This window comes from Meriones unguiculatus, chromosome 2, assembly GCF_030254825.1.
Source record: "Meriones unguiculatus strain TT.TT164.6M chromosome 2, Bangor_MerUng_6.1, whole genome shotgun sequence".
Classification (NCBI taxonomy): domain Eukaryota; kingdom Metazoa; phylum Chordata; class Mammalia; order Rodentia; family Muridae; genus Meriones; species Meriones unguiculatus.
In genome coordinates this window covers 76,948,141-76,966,711 of record NC_083350.1, presented here as the reverse complement: position 1 = coordinate 76,966,711, position 18,571 = coordinate 76,948,141, and the positions used below count along the sequence as shown (strand labels likewise).

Below are 18,571 nucleotides of genomic sequence, written 5' to 3'. Positions count from 1 at the left end.
AGGACCAGCTATCTCTGTCCCCCAGCTGCGCCGGGCCCCCAGAGCTTACCCCGTGCTGCTGCTTCTGGAGCACAGCCAGCTCCTGCTGGTACACAGCAGAAGCTAACGGGTACACTTGGGGCAGCCGGGCTTCAGGACACATGAGCTCCTTCACGGTGTCAGCGGCCACTCCCCTCTGGATGGCTTTGTTGATCCTCCACACAGCCTGGAGCACTGCAGAGGAGGACAGCAAGAAGCCACACAGGCTGAGTGCTCCTTCCCATCTGGGCTGTTCTTACCAACCAGGCTCTGTGGGGACCTCTGAGGGAAATGGCTTTGTCACACTTCTAGAAAGCCATTCTACCAGATTCAAAATGCATTTCTAAATGTTCCAGAGGAAAGGGGGATGGGGCGCTTTAAAAGAGAGGCTCAGTGAACGGTGGTGTATTAGGCCAGGAGCTGCACAGCTTAGAAAGCAGAAGAAAGCGGCTGTCACAGCCGCAGTGAGTTCCTAAGGCAGCGAGAACAAGATTGACAGGTGGCAACGGTGCATAGCTAAGATAAGGTGAGTCAAAGGGCTCTAGGGACCAAACCCAAGTGACAGTGCAGAGAAAAGAGCTAGCTCCATTTACAGCAGGTGGAGGAAACTAAAAGGGGCCAGAGCACACAAGTGTGGTTAGAGTTTACACACTCTGGGGCAGCAGAAATGCCAGTAGAAATGGACACTGGCTTCAAGGAGCACACAATCTTGTGAGGAGAAATAAGGATACGAAAAGAGGTACAGTGCCCAGCTGTAGAGGCCACAGTAGAAGTGGCCCCACCCCAGTGCTACGGCAGGGCTGAGGGGAGGGATTCTGACTGGGAACACGCAATGACTTTACAGAGAAGCCTAGGAGACAGCTCTGGAGATGTTATACCTGCTTCTGACAGGTGAAATGAGGGGGAAATGTTATCCGGATGCCCAGAGGCCAGGGGCTGGGAAGGAATCAAGGAAGAACAGCCTGTGTGGCTCAGCTGCACTGGGTGAAATGTCAGCTGAAAAGCAAGGGAGGCCAGGTGGTGGTGGCACATGCCTGTAATCAGGAGACAGAGGCAGGCAGATCGCTGTGAGTTTGAGGCCAGCCTGGTCTACAAAGCAAGTCCAGGACAGCCAAGGCTACAAAGAAACCATGTCTCAAAAAACCAAACAAAAAGAAAGAGAGTGAGAGAAAGCAAGGGGAAGAGAACACCTACAATGTCGCATCTGCTAGGCCCAAGGGATAGAACCAAAGTGTGGGAGAAAGAATGAAAGAGCCTGGGGCTGGAGACATGGCTCAGTGTTTAGGAGCACTGGCTGCTCTTCCAGAGGTCCCTGCTTCAATTCCCAGCACCCACGTGGCAGCTCACAACTGTCTGGTCTGTAACTCAAATTCTAGTGGATTGGACTCCCTCACACAGATGCACATGTATGCCAAACACCAAATGTACGTAATAAAAAGTAAGTAAGTAAGTAAGTAAGTAAATAAGAGAATGAAAGAGCCAGGGCTGGAGAGATGGCTCAGCAGCTCAGACACTCCATGTGGGCAGGGCTCTGTTCCTAGACCCCACATGGTAGCTCATAGCCATCTATAACTCCAGTTCCAGGGGATCTGATGCCCTCTTCTGGCCTCCATGAGCACTGCATGCATACAGTGCACAATTCAGGCAAATCACTCAGACATAAACACACAAAACAAATAAACCCTGTTTTTGTTTTTTTTTTTTTTTTGAGGCAGGGCTTCTCTATGCAGCCCTGGCTGGCCTTGACTCAAGAGGTCTTGAGTTCACCTGCCTCTCCCTCCGGAGCGTTGAGACTAAAGGCGCTCCTCCACCGAGAGGACGAGCCCGCTGAGTGTGGTCGCTGTGGCACGCACCGTGGAGGCTGAGGTAACAACAGCAACTTGCGCTCCAGGCCAGTGTGAGCGGCACAGTAAGATCCCATCTCAGAAAACAAGAACCGAGACTGGAGAGATGCGGCCTTTCTCCTGAGAGCCGCCCGTGCACACTGGCAACACCAGGAACCAAGAGGCTCATGGGCCAGGCGCAGCCGAGAGCAGCCGGAGCCTGTGAATGGCCTCACTTCAAGCCTGACGTGGAAGCAAAACTGAGCCAGCTGCTGCCGTGTTCATTCACACCTTGCATACACAATTATATTTGCATATAATTTTTTGTTTTAATTTTTTAGATTTCTTTTATCATCCAGGTGGAGCGCTTTTTTGTGCATGCATGCATACATGCACGTGTGTGTGTGTGTGTGTACACTGTGTACCATGTGGGTCTCATGTCTACAGAGGTCAGAAAAGGCATCAGACTCAGTTTGGATTCCCTGGAACTGTAGCTACTGATGTCTGTGAACCACGATGCAGGTGCTAAGCACTGAACCCGGGTTCCCTGCAAGAACAAGTGTCCTCCAGCCTTGCATATAATTTTTTTTTAAGATTTATTTATTATGTATGTACACCCACACGCCAGAAGAGGGCACTCATGGTCGCCACCATGTGGGTTCTGGGACTTGAACTCAGAACCTCTGGAAGAACAGCCAGTGCTCTTAACCTCTGAGAGCTCTTAATCTCTCCAGCCCCTATAATTTTCTTTTTTAAGAACACTGAATTAGGATGTGTTTTTTCCTTACCTGAGAAATCACATTTCAGAAGCCAAAGAAATATAAACGGTAGACACAAAATTATAGGCCAAGTCCCCAGAGGGAACCTAGTTCTGGTTGGTAGCAAGATGTCATTATCCTTCATCCGATGTCCCTCCAGGGGTGCAGAGGTCAGAGGGCATGAAGGGTAAAGTTCTTTGTTAAGCTTGGAACTGGACAGCAGTTTGCCTTGTCCAGTGCATATGCCAGTAAAGGGCAATGTAGGGGTCTCTGCTGCTTTGTGGTGTCTTCTTTGCCCACCCTTTATCACCCAGGTGTCCCCCCCTGTCACTAGATAGACAAGGATGGGGTGGGGAGATCCTTCAGTCTAAATCTTTGTTTCTTCTTTGAGCACAACTACTAAGAAACTACAACCAACCCCCCGAACTACCAACAACCAAGCTCACCTATTGGAACTTTAGCATTTATATACCCTCTGAAAATTTTCCAGAGTTCCAAACATCACACTATCACAGGAGCTATCTATAGCTGGCAAAACCACACGTCTGCTAGAACATGAGACAAATCATAGTCAGTTGCTACGAAGCAGCCCATATCCCCAGACCTGGAATTAAAACAAAAATATATTCTTATAACAAAATCAAAATTCCAGAACTATCACTACAGGGCAAGATACACTTCCAAGAGCCAGCAGACACCCGCCCTCAGCCCCCACCTGGAGATGACTTACTGGCTTGCTCTTTATCACCCTTCTCATTGGCTGCAGCCACACCAGCCTGGATCTCTGCCTTTTCTAAAAGACTCACCAGGCCCAGCTCCTGCAAGAGGGCAGAGGCACAGTAAAAGAGAGTTCCCAGGCCATGAACATGCTTTAGAACCTGCCAGCACTTAGTCCTGCCTCTCCCTTACGTAGATGGATCTGGTCCACCTAACCTGAGTACTCTAACTTTAATTTCTTTTTAACAACACTAAAATAACAACACTCAAGATGTAAGTATAAATAATATCAAACATTATGTCAAAGAATTAAGGGCTAGAGAGATGGCTCCCCGGTTAAAGTACTTACCAGGTAAGCAAGAAGACTAGAGTTTAAATCTTTAGAAGCCATGCAAATTTTGCCCGTAATTCCCAAATCAAGCTGGCTAGTGGGACTAGTCACATTGGTGAGCTCTGGGTTCAATTAAGAGAGTCTGCCTCAGTGAATCAGGTGGAGGAGGCACTGAAGAGGGTTCTTGAGACCAACTTTGGGCCTCCTATACACAGACTCACACATTTGCCAAACTCCCCCTCTATGTGAACACACATAGAGACATACATTCATACCATAGACACATACACGAAAAATGTATGAGCGGGGTCAAAGAATTAAAAATAAAGTTGATAAATCAAGACCCCAATTCAGCAATGGGGAGCATATCCTTACCTGTGGACTGGCCTGGTCCTTCCCTCTCAGTCTGAGGGACGCTAAGGAGACCCAGACAGTTTGGTCCACAAGGCTTTCGGGTGTGAGGGGGTATGACTCAGCCATTTAAATATGGGGTCAGCGATGACATGCACATAAGAGGCCATTTCCCACCCTACAGGCAGACAGGTACTGGCCAGAACAGACCTGAGACTTCTCTTCTCTGTCTGAAGTCAGTTGTTCTAGGTACCAGTCAGCCAAGTTTCTTCTCACCCCTTGCAGGCCCAGGACAGGGTCCTGAAGGGCCTCAAGCAAGGCCTCGGAACTCTGTCTCTCCAGAGCATCATCCACAACTTCTAGAGCCCAGTGGACTGAAAAACAGAAAATCTCTAAGTGTGTGAAGCTTACCTGATACCATCCACAGCTGTTCCTGGAAATCTGCCTTCTTCCTACCTCCCAAAAGTTGCCTCTGTCCTTGACCTTGACACACAGGGCCCATGTGGTCCAGCCTACATCCTCTTGCTCTTCACAGCCCTTCTCTCTCACTGTCCCAGACCCTGAGAATACCCTGATCCTATCAAGCAAACATTCTTTCATTATGAGCCTTCAAGTTGCTCCTCTGTCCACCATCTTCCCTACCCCATCTATCCTCCTATTCCCTACTTTTCTTTCTTCCCAATTCCTTTCCTTTTGATAAAGTTTCACAATATGGCCCTGTGAGGTCTTGAACTTTTAATTTGTGGGCCTTGGTTGCCTGACTTCTGGGACCACAGGTGTCCCAGCTATACTTCCTACAGAAGAACCCTAATCCAAATATCCATCCCCACACTGGGAGCTGAAAGGCTTTTCCATTTGCCTCTGTCTTAGTAGTTCTCCATTTCCACAGGAGTTCCCTGGTATGGCCTCTTTGCTGTGTCTAGACAGCAGGACATACAGTCCCTGGCCTGTGAGTTTTCCCCAGGGCAGGATCTGGCTCATACAAGGCCATGGGGCTTGTTAAAGCAGCTACCTCCAAGCTTCCCATTCATCTCTTACCATTGGCGAGGTTGATGTGGCCCTGGATCTCTGCCTGGGTGAGGTGGGACTCGTAGATATCCTGTTCTTGACCATCATCCTGCAAAAGCAAGGTATAGAAAGAGGGGGTAGTGCACTCTCTTCCTCCCTACGCTTGTCACTTCTGCATCGTCACTAGACCATCGGCTAGGCCAAGAGTAGCCTGCCTAGGACTGAGGACTTGTGGGCTAACCCCAGGCACCATCAAGTAAGCCAATCAGCCTGTGGATCCTCCAGTCTAGCCTCATCTCATGCCTCATTCCAGAGTCACCTCAGCTTCCTAAGGCTCATCCCTCCAGCCTCTCTCCAGCCTTCCTGCTCTACAGATATCACCCCTGGCTCCTGCTCTGCTTCTCTGAAATTATCTGAGGCAGGACAAACTGCAGTCCTAGTTCTACTTGAGGCTCCCCAGGCCTGCCAACTTATTGGCCCTATAACCCAAGGCTTCTCCTTACATGGTTCCTGGCATTGGCAGCCTTCTTCGTCTTGGCTAGGGCCAGCAGCTCTTGGTAGACAGCTGCCAGAGGTTCCTGAAGATTCTGCAGAAGGGCATGAGGATTCTGCAGAGCCACCAGAGTGTCCTCTACCACCCCTCGCTCAACTGCATCATTGATGGCAAGAATAGCTGCATGGACTTGGAGGGACAGGGGAACAAGGTCAAGAAGGCAGAAAGGACCCAGAGCAGAGCAGAGCTCACTGTACTGCCAAGGAGCCTGGCCTCTCTGCCTGTGGGTACGAGGTGCCAGAACCCACCCAAGGACGATGAGGCTTGCAGTGCCTCCATGCCTCCCACACTCCCACATCCTATTCTAGACCAGAGCCCAGCCCTACCTGCAGCCTCATCGGCTGAAAATTCATTGGCCAGGATGCCCCCGATCTTGCTGAAGGCTGGTAACTGGAGGCCATATTTGGCCAGTTCAGAGGCGATGTTGCTGAGTTCCTCAGCTGCAATGGTACAGAGGTGCTCTACATTAGTTCCAAAACCCCCAAACCCCTGTTTAGTATGGACAATAGGAAGGAGCTGGCTTACCTGTGAATTTTACTTTCCCATACAGGTCATGGATCTGAGGGGCCAACCCCAGTCGGAAGAGGAAGAGGCTGGGAAGAATAAATGGTATTAGGACACACTGAGATCTAATTTCTACTCCTTGTCCAAAATAGGTGTGTGAAATGATGATGGGGACCCAGACCCAGAGGTGAAGAGCTCCTAGCACTTGCCCTCCAGTCACTCTAGCGCATAGGGATAGCTAGCCAAGACAGGTGCCACAGAACAGAACAAGGTGCCATAGGCAGTCTCTCTAGCTGGGATGGCTCCACAGAGGAGCCACACTTTTCACTGCCGTGAATGTCACAGGGTAGAGATGGGCAAGAGGAAGATTGCAGCAAACAAAGCCACTGAGGCCAGGAATGGAGGCAAAGGGCATGGAAAGGGAAGGCGTAAAGAGATGACATGTGGAGCCAGGAACTGGCCAGTCCCATTCTCTGATTTGGCCAGCTGGAACACCTGCCTGTGACCAGAACCCAGCAGCCTTCCCTGCTTCCACTAAGTGGCTTGCACATGATGCCCTCAATGGGGCCTGGCTCTGATTCATCTCTGTTCCAGTCACAACTAAGGCCCTTACCCTGCTGTTCCTTCATTTACAAGGCTCACGCATCAGTGTGCCCACAAACATACACCTGGATGTAGACACCCATGCACTGCTCATTTGGCTACCCTCCCTCCTTTCTACGTTACTGGTCCTGACTGATCCACTCAGAGGAAGCTGGCTGACAAAGCCAGGGGTTCTCACCTGAGGGCGTGAATGCAATAGATCACCCGAGGCATATTCTTTTTGTCATAGATGTCCGTGGTCTCTGGGAGGAAGATCTAGAGGAGAAACCACAGTTACTGTACACTGGGAGGCACAGCACAGGAGCTGGCAGTGCAGTAAGGCTTCCACGCTGGCGCAGGAACGGAGGCTCATGCTGAGCAACACATCCCTCTCTCAACCAGAGCTGTGAGCGCCCACAGCCCAGGCTTCTCAGTCAGTTTCAATAACCATTCCCATTTGGCCCACTGTAAAAAAGGCTTCAAAGCCAAGACCCAGACAGTTCCAGAGTCACAGACTGTTCTGCATCAGCTGGCCCCCCGATGAGACCTCAGGGGGCTCAGGGACCTGGCTGCCCTTCCAAAAGACCCAGGTTCAATTCCCAGCACCCACAGGGCAGCTCACAATTGTCTGTAGTTCCAGTTCCAGGGGATCTGACACCCTCACATAGGCACACATGCAGGCAAAACACCAATATACATTAAAAAAAAAATCATAAAAAATTAAAATTTAAATGAAATGGAAATTTATTAAATAGAAATTTTAATTAAAAAGTAAAACTTATCAAGAAAAAAAAAGACCAGAAACCTAAGCTTAGTACATCCTACGCTACATCCAGCTTCTTAACAAGGGACCAAAGTTAGAGAGCCAGCCCAGTTTCACTGACACAGCATAAGCCCCCTGCCCCTCGTCTCCCACCAAAATGTCTCTTTTGCTTAAAAAAAAAAAAAAAGCTTTATTTCTTTCATGTGAACAGTGTCTTGCCTCTATGTAGAATATGTGTACTACATGCCTGCCTGGTGCCTGCAGAGATCAGAAGAGGGACTAGGGGTCCCTGGAGCTAGAGTCCCAGATGTTTATGACCCACCGTGCAGATGCTGGGAGCTGAACCTGAGTCCTCTGTGAGTACAGTAAGTACACTTCATCTCTTTCCCTTTTTTTGACACAGGTCTCACCAAGTAACCCAAGCTTCCATCAAATTTGTTGAATAACCCAGACCCTGCCTGGAAACTCCCAACCCTCCTACCTTATCATACTGAATGCTGAAAGCAAAGATGTGCTTTTTTCTATAAAAGTGGGAGGAGTCCAGGGTTTCCCACACGTACAGCGCTCTACCACTGAGCTATGCCCCCAGCCCTAGACTGACTTTTCCTTTTTTGAAGACTTTTTTTTTATGTGTATGGGTATTTAGCCTGCATGCATGTTTGTGTATCACATGTGTGTCTGGGGCCAACAGAGAGCAGAAGACAGCATTGGATGCCCTGTGACTGGAATTACAGATGGTTGTAAGCCACTGTGTGTGTGCTGGAAATCGAACCCAGGCTCTGGAAGAGCAACTAGTGTTCTTAACCACTGTACAGCTCCTTTCTTTTTCTTCTTTCTTTCTTTCTTTCTTTCTTTCTTTCTTTCTTTCTTTCTTCCTTTCTTTCTTCTTTCCTTCCTTCCTTTCTTTCTTTCTTCTCTCTCTCTCTCTCTCTCTTTATGAGAGAGAGGAGAATATGCTTGCTTGACTGTATGGGCACTATCTGCACGCAAGTGTGTACTAAGGCCAGAAGAAGGCATTGGACACCCTGAAGCTGAAGCTGCAGACAATTGTGAGCTTCCTGATGTAGGGGCTGGGAATGAACCTGTGATCCTTTGCAAAGGCAACTCTTGCTTTTGTTTTTTGGAGACAGAGTTTCTCTGTGTAACAAGAGCCCTGGCTGTCTTTGTAGACTAGGCTGGCCTTGAACCCACAGGGAGGCACCTGCCGCTGCCTCCCGAGGACTGGGATTAAAGGGCACCTGTTCTGGCTCAGCCCCTGTTCTTAACCTACCTAGTCCATTCCTCCCTCCCTTTCTTTTTTTGGGGCTCCTGGCTCAGCCCCTGTTCTTAACCTACCTAGTCCATTCCTCCCTCCCTTCTTTTTTGAGGCTGGGTCTCTATGTAGAGCAGACTGGTTGTGAGCTCACAAAGGTCCACCTGCTTCCACCTCCCAAGTGCTGGGATTAAAGGCCTGGGCCACCAGGACAAGCCTTTTTTTTTTGAGAAAGGGTTCACTATAAAATGTGCCCTCACACTCTTGACCCTGCTCTCATAGCTTCCCAAGTGCTGGAAATACAGATTTGCATCATCACACCCAGCAAAATGTCTCTCTTTGCTTCTGCTTCCTTGTGTGTGTGTGTCTGTTTGTGTATGGATGTCAGAGGTCAACTTTCAGGCATTGATTCTCTTCTTCCACCATATGGTACCTGGGGATTGAACTCAGTTTGTCAAGTTTAGCAGTAAACTTCTTTACCTGCTAAGCCATCTTACCTCATGTTTTTATTGTTATCTTCTACAGGGAAGGAACGCAGAAGGACCCATACACTGAAGAATCCTACCAAGCCTTAATTTTATAGTGCTTTGCAAAGGGAATCTGCATAGGTCCTGTTATTCTTCTACCAACATTATATTATACTTTCTAGATTAGGAAGAAACTGGGACTCCCAGGAGAAAGGACATATGAGCACAGGAGGGTCTTGAGACAAGGCCCCAGCCTGAGCTCTCCCCCCTGAGAACATGGCAGGCTCGTGCTTCACTCTGCAGTTCTGGTGGGAGGACGCCTAGCACGCACACAGCTATACTCTATGGGGTCCCACTACATGACAGTACTGACACGCCTCAGCCCAAGAGACCTTCCCTCCTTTCATCCCTAGGGGGTGAAGGCAGAGACCGAGCAATCTAGTTCAGAGGCACACAGCCCCAAGGAACTCTTCTAGATCAGACAGACAATCATCCCATCTTACCGAAGGCAGACCGATGTGGGCCACCGCAGAAAGCCAAAAGTTGATGTTGTCTGTGTGCCGGAAATGCAAGCCGGTCGCCTGAAAGGGAGAAAAGAGACACTGTCTGCAGTTCTCAGGAGCCCCTATAGGTGAACTCAGGGGAAGAAGGGTAGGAGGAGCCAAAGGGCCTATCCTGTGACCCCCTCCCCATGAAACAGAAAAACTGCTGAAGCCACCACGGACAGGTAGATGACCCCGCTGGACAATGAAAAGGAAGGCACAGGGGAGGGCAGCACAGTAAGACTTCAAGCTGGCATAGGACAAAAGGCTTGGGCTAGCTAGCGCACAAAGAAGAGACACATGCCCAGGAAGCCCTTCAGGGTGGCAAAGCCCATAAGCCTTGGAGTGTGCACTGTGAAGAGAAAAACCTCCAGGCCATTAGTACCCCGGGGCACCTTAGGCCCATGCAGTGATGCCCCTTTCTGTTAGAAGCACCCACCTGGCAGGGATACTAATAAATGCATTCTGTCTCAGTACAAATTATTTGTACCCTTTTTCATACTCAAAAGTGACACATATGGCCAGGAGTGCTGGCGCATGCCTGTAATTCCAGCACTCTGGGTGGTAGAGGCAGGTGAGTCCAGGACAGTCAAGGCTACACAGAAAAACCCTGTCTCAAAAAGACGACAAATACAACAAAAAGTGATCATATATGGACCTTTTTTTTTTTTTTTTTTTTTGGTGAAAGGTTTTCTCTGAGTAGCCTTGGCTGTCCTGGTCACTCTGTAGACCAGGCTGGCCTTAAACTCAAAACAAGAGAGCTACTTGCCTCTGCCTCCTGAGTACTGGATTAAAGGTGTCACCACCAAAGTCCGGCTCATACAGACTCTTAAGTTACATACCCTCATTGCTGAGAAGGGGCATTTTGGGAGGGAGAGGTTAAGGGGGATTAATTGCACTGTGCCCACCTTGTACCGCAGCTGTTCCACATCGTAGATCTTCTTCAGGGGGACTACAGAGGGTGCAAAACAGTGGCCCAGCTTGGCCAGTAGCACTCCATTCCGGAGGCTCTCCTCCAGCTCTACCGGGGAAGGAAGCTCCTCCTTCAAGCACACCTCCATCCAGCTGTGAACAGGAGAGTCTTCTTACCCACTGGCAGGCCACAGAGGTCCTGTACCTGTAGGACCCACCCATCCCTCAAGAGATTTGACACATCATTCCTTCCCTACCCAAATTTCCCCTCTCTTCCTATTGCCTCACTGTTTCCACTTTCCACAACCTGCCGCAGATGCCTCAGCAAGCCAACCCTTTGCCTCATTCACCCTGGAAAGTGTCCCTGAGTGGCTCCCATACTTGCCTGTCTTCAAGGAGGCAGAGTCAGACTCTTACCCTGTCTGGTTACATACCCGACTCAGACCAAATGGAGCCTGCCACTTCTCTCATTCTGTATGGTTCTGAAACCTTAGGTACAGAAAGCTCATGTCTGACAGAAAGATTCCTACAGTTCACAAATGACTCAGTTCTGAGGATAATGAGGGTTTTAGGGACCTGTGGGTTGATGGAAGAGGAACAAGACAAGGGACAGAGTCATAGGCTCACTTTCCAACCCATCCCCCTCACTTCACCCCTGACTCAACTGGATTCTGCAAAAACAAAGCTAACATCACTAGTAGTCCTGGCTTCAGTGGGAAGCTGCCATGTTGGTGAGCTGGTGATTCTGAGCATGCTTGAATGTAAATGCATTTAACTGCTGTTGGCTATACAAGACAAGCACCATGGCTCCTTAGGTAGAATCTCTAGATGCTGAGGTCTATATATAGTATGTTTCCAAAGAGAGCCAGCATACCTTGCTTCATGCTGTTCCCGCTAGACACCTATTTCCTGTCTGCTACCTTCTTTTGGTAAAACATTAAAATAGACTATTGAATAAAAAGAAGAGAGGGGGCTGGAGAGATGCTCAGAGTTAAGAGTACTGACTGCTCTTCCAGAGGACCTGGTTTCTTCCAGCACCCATATGGCAGCTCACAACTGTTTGTATCTCCACTTCCAGGGGATCTGATGCCCTCTGCTGGCCTCCAGTGGCACCAGATATGCACAGGATGCACAGACATCTATGTAGGCAAAATACCCACATACATTAAGTTAAACTAAATAAATTTAAAGAAAAGAAAAAGGGACTGGGGAAACGGCTCAACAGGTCAGAGCGCTTGCTGCACAGGCTTGGAGGCCTGAGCTCAAGTGCCCTGCACCGACATGAAACCCCAAGTCATGGCCACAAGCATCTGTAATCTGACCAGCCTGCCGGGTTCAGTGAGAGACCTCTAAAGGAAATCAAATGTCTACTGAACCCAAAGCTAATCAAGACTTTAGTATTTTTTGTTTGTTTTGTTATTTTGTGTTTTTCAAGACGGGTTTTTTCCAGGTTAGCCCTGGCTGTCCTGGAACTTCCTCTATAGACCAGGCTGGCCTTGAACTCAGAGATCCACCTGCCTCTGTCTCCCAAGTGCCGGGATTAAAGCTGAGAACCACTACTGCCTGGCTACTAATCAAGCTTTTAAGAGCCAACATCTATTTTTAGGAAATGGAGAGCTTGGAGGCACAAGTTGAAATGGCAGGAAAAGTGATCCAGATTCCTAAAAAGGTCAGGAGCACACACACACACACAAAGAAACAAAGCGAGAAAGGAAGGAAGGGGGTGGGCAGGTGCTCCTGGCTGAAGGCCTCAGAGGCAAGTGTCACATGCAAGCTTTCAGAGTCTTCAGGTATTGACACAGAGTCTTTCTGAGTAGTCCTGGCTGTCCTAGAAGTTGCTCTATAGACCGGAGAGGCCTCGAGCTCCATCTGCCTGTCTCCCATTTAAGGGCCTACACTACTACCACCTGGCTAGATTTTTTTTTCTTTTTCTTTCTTTTTTTCTTTTCTTTTCTTTTTTTTAATTAAAAAGATTTAGTTCTTTTTAAAAAAAATTTTAAATTAATTTTTTTTAAATTTCCACTGTACATATTCATTGTACATGGTACTCTGTTACATAAAAGCAGATTTTTCTTTTTACATAAGGAGTGACACTGGAAAATGGCCTAATTCCTAATTTCCCAAGGATTCACAGATAATTTAGTTAGATGTTATGATAGTGTGGTAGGTAAACAGGTACTCAAAGACTGTAGAACTATATATTGAAGGGTATAAAGAAAAAGGATCTATAATGGTTGGGATTTACCCTAGAAAACAGAGTATGCTAGTTTTCTTTTCTGACTTTTATTTATTTATTTATTTATTTTTTGAGATGGGATTTCTCTGTATAGCCTTGGCTGTTCTGGAACTAGCTCTGTAAACTAGGCTGGCTTCTAACTCATAGAGATCTGCCTGCCTCTGCCTCCTGAGTGCTGGGATTAAAGGAATGTGCCACTACTAGTGGCCTTTTCTGTCTTTTTTTTTCCCCCCCAGTTTTAACAGATATGGTTTCTCTGTGTAGCTTTGGTTGTCCTGACTTGCTTTGTAAACCAGACTGGCCTTGAACTCAGAGAGACCCACTTGTCTCTACCTCCCTGAGTGCTGGGATTAAAGGCATGTACCACCACGCCTGGCTTTTTCTTTTTTTTGAAACAGGCTTTACATGAACTCCAGGCTGGCCTCAGGCTTGCTATGTAGTACAGGCTGACTTTGAACTTTGTATGTATATTTGTGTACGTATGTGTGTACACATGCATGCAGAGGGCAGAGGTTGATGTAAAGTATCTTTCTTGATCACTTCCCATGCTATTTTTTTTAAAGATTTATTTATTTATTATGTATACAGAGTTCTGCCTGCATGTACACCTGCATGACAGAAGAGGGCACCAGATCTCACTATGGATGGTTGAGCCACCCTGTGGTTGCTGGGAATTGAACTCAGGACCTTTGGAAGAGCAGTCAGTGCTCTTAACCTCTGAGCCATCTCTCCAGCCCCCATGCTAGTTTTGGGGGCATTAAACCTAGAGTCCACTGATTGGCTAAGCTGGCCAGCTAATACATTTTCTAGCTCTGCCTGCTGCCTGTCTCCCAGCACTGGGTTACAGGCACATGCTGCTCTACCTGGTGTTTATGTGCGCTGTGTGTGTGGATCTGAACTCAGGGCTTCATACTTGCGTGGCAGGCACTTTACTAGCCAAGCCACCTCCCTCACTGTTGACCTTGAATTTTTTTTTTTTTTTGAGACAGTGCTTCTCTGTGTGACAGCACTCTGTAGACCAGTCTTGCCTGAAACTCAAAGCTTGCCTCCACACCGGGCTTTCACCTTGAACTTTTTATCCTCTTACCTCCTAAGCACTGAGGTTACAGGGTGTAGACCACCAGACCACCATGCCTGGCTCGACAGAACTATTTTAACTTGCCCTTCCACACTGCATAGCCCCTTGCCTGTTTGCATCTGCTTTGGGGACAGGTGTGTAGAATAGGGAGGGAGTAAAATTGGACCATAAGGACCCTGCTTACCGCTTGGCTTCCTCCAGCCGGCACAGGTACTGATAGGCCACATTCTGTCGCCTCTGCTCATCCATCTCCTCAGCAGTGAGGCGTTCATCTGAAGTGTGAGGGGAGACAGTGAAGGGATGCAGCATTAGGAGGGATCCTGGCTTCAGGGAACCAATGCCCTCTTCCGGCTTTTGTGGGCACCCATGCACACAAGGTGTACACACACAGAAATGCACATAAATAAAAATAAAATAAATCTTAAAAAATAGGGACCTCAGTTCTGCAGCTGCTTTTGAATGCATTCCCTCGGTATCTTCCTCAGAACACAGAAGCATGCTGTGTCCCCGCTCTTTTTCCCAGTGTACCCCTTATCAAGGAGCATCCCTCTTTGCCAGAGACATTTCCTTCTCTCTTCTGCGGCTGTCTCCCTGTCTTTCTCTTCCTCACATCTGCCTCATGACCCTCCTTCAGTGGCAGCAGAAGGGCTAGCCAGAGCCTTCCCTGTTTGGGCGTGTAGCTCCCCACTGTCCCCCTCACTGAGCGGTAACTTCTCAGGGATGTGCTGTCACAGTGCGCCGGTAGATGCATGACTGACACAGTCATTCATTCATGCAATGCCTTTCTGTCGGGCTCTGGGCTAGTGAACCTCTGCCCTTACAATACAAGCCTGGCGTGGTGGCAAACATCTTTCATCCCAGCACTGGGGAGACAGAGACAGATGGATCTCTGTGAGTTTGATGCACGCCTGGGCTACAGAGTGAGTTCTGGGACAGCTAGGTTTACATAGTGAAACCTGGCTTTCAAAAAGAAAAGAACGAAAATACAAACATGGGGGCTGGAGAGATGGCTCAGCAGTTAAAACCACTGACTACTCTTCCAGAGTACTTGGGTTCGATTTTCAACACCTATGTGGTGTCTCTAGAACTTCCTGTTACTCCAGTCCCACGGATCTGATGCCTTCTTTTGGCTTCCACAGGCATGCATGCAATACGTGACATACACCGGCAAAAACATCACACATGTGGAGAGAGGGCTCTGAGGTTAAGAGCACTGGCTGTTCTTCCAAAGGTCCTGAGTTCGATTCCCAGCAACCACATGGTGGCTCATAACCATCTATAGTGAGAGCTGGTGCCCTCTTCTGGCATGCAGGCAAAACACTATATAACTAAAAAAGCTGAGAGAGAGAAACAAAACAAAACAAAACAAAACAGAGACTATTATTTGTTGGGGACTGGCCTTGTACACCATGTGTTCAGATGCTGATTTCTGTGCCCAGAGATCAGGTTGCAGTTGGGACATTGGCGCTGTCATTATTGAAGAATCTCCTGTATCACTGTTGTGATAAACAGTGCTCCCCAATTATCTCTGATTGGTTAATAAAAAGCTGAACAGCCAATAATTGGGCAGAGGAGAGAGGAAGACTGGATTTCCTATCCTAGGGGTGGAGAGAAGGAAAAAAGAGGGAGGGAGGGAGAGAGAGAGAGAAAGCGCCATGAAGACAGAGAGCTATAGAACAGCAGCCAAGGCCAGCCTGAGGTGGTAAGTAACAGGCGCGTGGCTGGGAAGCAGGCAGACTAGCATAGCTGAGTCAGATAGATGAACGTCTGCCTAGTTACAGAGCTTAGAGCTTGTTGAGTAAGGTGGAGGCAGGCGGATCTCTGTCTTGTCTGGTCTTGTAGACCAGGACAGCCTAGTCTACAAAGTGAGCCCAGGACAGCTAAGGCTACACAGAGAAACCCTGTTTCGAAAAATCAATAACCAAAACAAAAAAAAGCTTGTTGAATAAATCTAATAGGTCTCTGTGTCAATTGTTTGGGTTCTAGGACGGGTATTAAAAAAGGCCCCTACTAATATCATAATGCAACAATTATTAGGAGAGAAAAACATGTAAGTGAACAACTCCAACCCAAGTGAGAGATGCAATTACAGGTCATGAATAAGACCTCAGTATAGCAGAGGAAGAAAACTGTTCTGTCTGAGCGGCACGGATAACGAGCAGGTTGGAGCAGGGACAGGCGGTCCAATAGAACAATCCACACTACACACTTGAGATTAAACGGAAGGACAAAGAGAATTTTAAAAGGTCACACAGGTACCATCATCATTCCTTTTTCTCACCTGAGGAAAGTAATCCTCAAGTTAAACAAAATGTAGATAACAACTCTGACCTCCAAACTCATGAACAGGAAATGCCTTAAATGAGATAGCAATCCTAGTCTGCTTTAGCCAGTCTTTATACCTCTCCATCTCTCTGTTTTTCATGGGGAACACAACATAAAATTCAACACAGGGTAGGGGAAAACTGTTCACACAACAAACAAATGAGCTCAGAGAACATGCAAGAGACGGCTTGGTCAGTATGCCCTTGACCGGGCACTACAGTAATTTTTACTCTTTATCCTATTTCCTCATTTTGAATATCCTGAAGTATGACTTCAGGAAGGGCTGGGCTTATTTGAATTGGCAGTTAATAAAGTTCAAACTCACTCACTTCCAAATACAGATTTGGAGTGCTGGCCAACGGCAGAAAAAGCCACGGGTTCCTCTGAGGAAGTTTACAAAGAACAAGGGCTGGTTGTTCAAGAGTGGAAAATAAACCAGTAAGTGAATGACATCACTTCAGAGTTATGAGCTCAGTGAGATGGAATGGGCGGGGCCTTGAGCAAGCACACGCGCTCGCGCACCCACCCCCAGTGTCTCAAATACAAACCCAAAACAACCACAAAACGGTTCTCGCGAAACAAGCGTTCCTTCTTGAGGTGGGTGGACACAGATTTTGCTCTTTGTATTTAGTGGAGAGGGGATAAAGAGAAAAAGCAGGTTTTGTTTTTCACTCAGCCGATCAGGTGGAATCCTTTCAGCCCTTCCCACGAAATCGAGTTCCACTCCAAGAAAGCTGTGTTTTAGGAAGCCCGCGCTGTCCTTTAGGTACTCTGCAGCTAAGAACGAACGTGAATTCTTGACTTCCAGCCTCCACCTTCCCACGGCTGGAATTACCGGAGCCGGCAGCAGTCCGGCCCCCAGGTTTTGCTTTTTAAACAAGCGACCAGGTGATTAGCGACCAGTAAGTAGTTTGGGAGGCACTGTCTCTACGCGGAGTCCCGTCCTTTGGCACCCTTTGGCAAGTATGGTGACTGCCGAATTTTAAGGGGCCATCTAGATCATCTACATTCCCCGACCCTGGGCCCCCAGAACCTGGGAATGCGGGAAGAGAGCCCTTTGAAGGTTTGCAGCTCGGCTCCCCTGCGCACACTTCAGTCCACTCCCCACAGAGCCGTGCTCCCGCGAGGGCCAGACCCCAACAGCAGCCCCCTGCTCCTCCCTCAGATCCTTCCCGCACTCACAGCCTGTCCGAGCCCGGCCTGCTTCACACCGCTCCATGTTCCTTCAGCCAGTTTTGAATCTCCCGCCGCTGGGACACCGCCCCTCACTGCGGTCACACCGGGATTGGACGCTTCCGGTCGTGCTGTAGAGAATCCTGGGTTTTGTAGTTCCTCTTACAGGTGGGGCTGTAGCTTTGGGCAATTCCTTTATTTGCTCTTTCTCCCAGCACGCCACTGCTCAGCTGGCTTTTTCAATTAGTCTCTGCTGCTGCCTTTCCTTTCATTAACCCATCCCACTTCCTATAGAATTCCCGGGACTCCCTGTGTGCTATTTGGTGTTATACACTGAACTAGGTGACAAATACAGTGATATACGTGTTCTAGACTAGAGCTGTTACAGCAACAAGAGAAAAAAGCTTGGGAGTCAGTGCTGCATGGAGGGTGAGGTCCACTGCAGTAGAGGGAAGAGGCCGTCCTAGGGTAGGCTTCGGCTGATCTTGATACAGGAGAGAAAAACAGATCTAACTAAAAGAACATGGGACGGAAATAGGGGCTCCATCACCTTGGAGTCTGATTGAAATTTCTTGCCAGCTAAGAGGTAAGACTTTCTACTCGGGGCTGGAGAGATGGCTTAGCAGTTAAGGCCACTGACTGCTCTTCCAGAGAACTCAGGTTCAACTCCCAGCACCCCATAACAGCTCACAACCATCTGTAACTGCAGTTCCAGGGGATCTGACACCCTCACACGGACATACATGCAGGCAAAATACCAATGCATATAAAAGAAGAATAAATAATTAAAAAAAAAAACTTCTCCGGAGGCACACCCCTTTAATCTCAGGGGAGGCAGAGGCAGGTGGATCTCTGAGGCCAGCCTAGTCTAGGAGCAAGTTCCAGGACAGCCAGGACTACACAGAGAAACCCTGTCTCAAAAAATCAAACATAGATCCCCTCTCCTGTAGAGCAGAAGAGGCCAACATGGGTCACTTGGGAACTGACTCTGCAGGAAACAGGAGCCATGTGCACTGGTTTCCCTGTCTCTGGGCTGCTGAGGGCTCTCCTGTCGTCATTGTCCCCCTCCCCCTGTTTTCTTCTAAATCTGGTAGCCTCATTTAACTGGGAAACATGGGTGATCGAGGTGTAGAAGAAAACAGTTTAGTTCTGATGGGTAATCTTGAATGTTTCATGGT

General features: G+C 48.3%; 1 protein-coding gene across 2 annotated transcripts in view; it reads right to left on the bottom strand.

The window, feature by feature from the left end:
* Iqgap3 (IQ motif containing GTPase activating protein 3) overlaps positions 1-17,475 on the bottom strand; it is a 44,355-nt gene extending 26,880 nt beyond the window's left edge. For both annotated transcript variants that reach the window (XR_009589905.1, XM_021637702.2), the window contains exons 1-12: positions 17,403-17,475; positions 14,080-14,167; positions 10,578-10,734; positions 9,631-9,708; positions 6,845-6,921; positions 6,085-6,152; positions 5,886-5,999; positions 5,510-5,688; positions 5,037-5,115; positions 4,209-4,372; positions 3,330-3,417; positions 50-213 (exon numbers count right to left, since the gene is read on the bottom strand). Coding sequence is in view for 1 of the 2 variants with exons in the window: in XM_021637702.2 (XP_021493377.2) it covers positions 50-213; positions 3,330-3,417; positions 4,209-4,372; positions 5,037-5,115; positions 5,510-5,688; positions 5,886-5,999; positions 6,085-6,152; positions 6,845-6,921; positions 9,631-9,708; positions 10,578-10,734; positions 14,080-14,167; positions 17,403-17,439 (1,293 nt within the window). In the remaining variant the exon portion in view is untranslated. The remainder of the gene's footprint in view (positions 1-49; positions 214-3,329; positions 3,418-4,208; positions 4,373-5,036; positions 5,116-5,509; positions 5,689-5,885; positions 6,000-6,084; positions 6,153-6,844; positions 6,922-9,630; positions 9,709-10,577; positions 10,735-14,079; positions 14,168-17,402) is intronic.
* Positions 17,476-18,571: the final 1,096 nt, after the last annotated feature.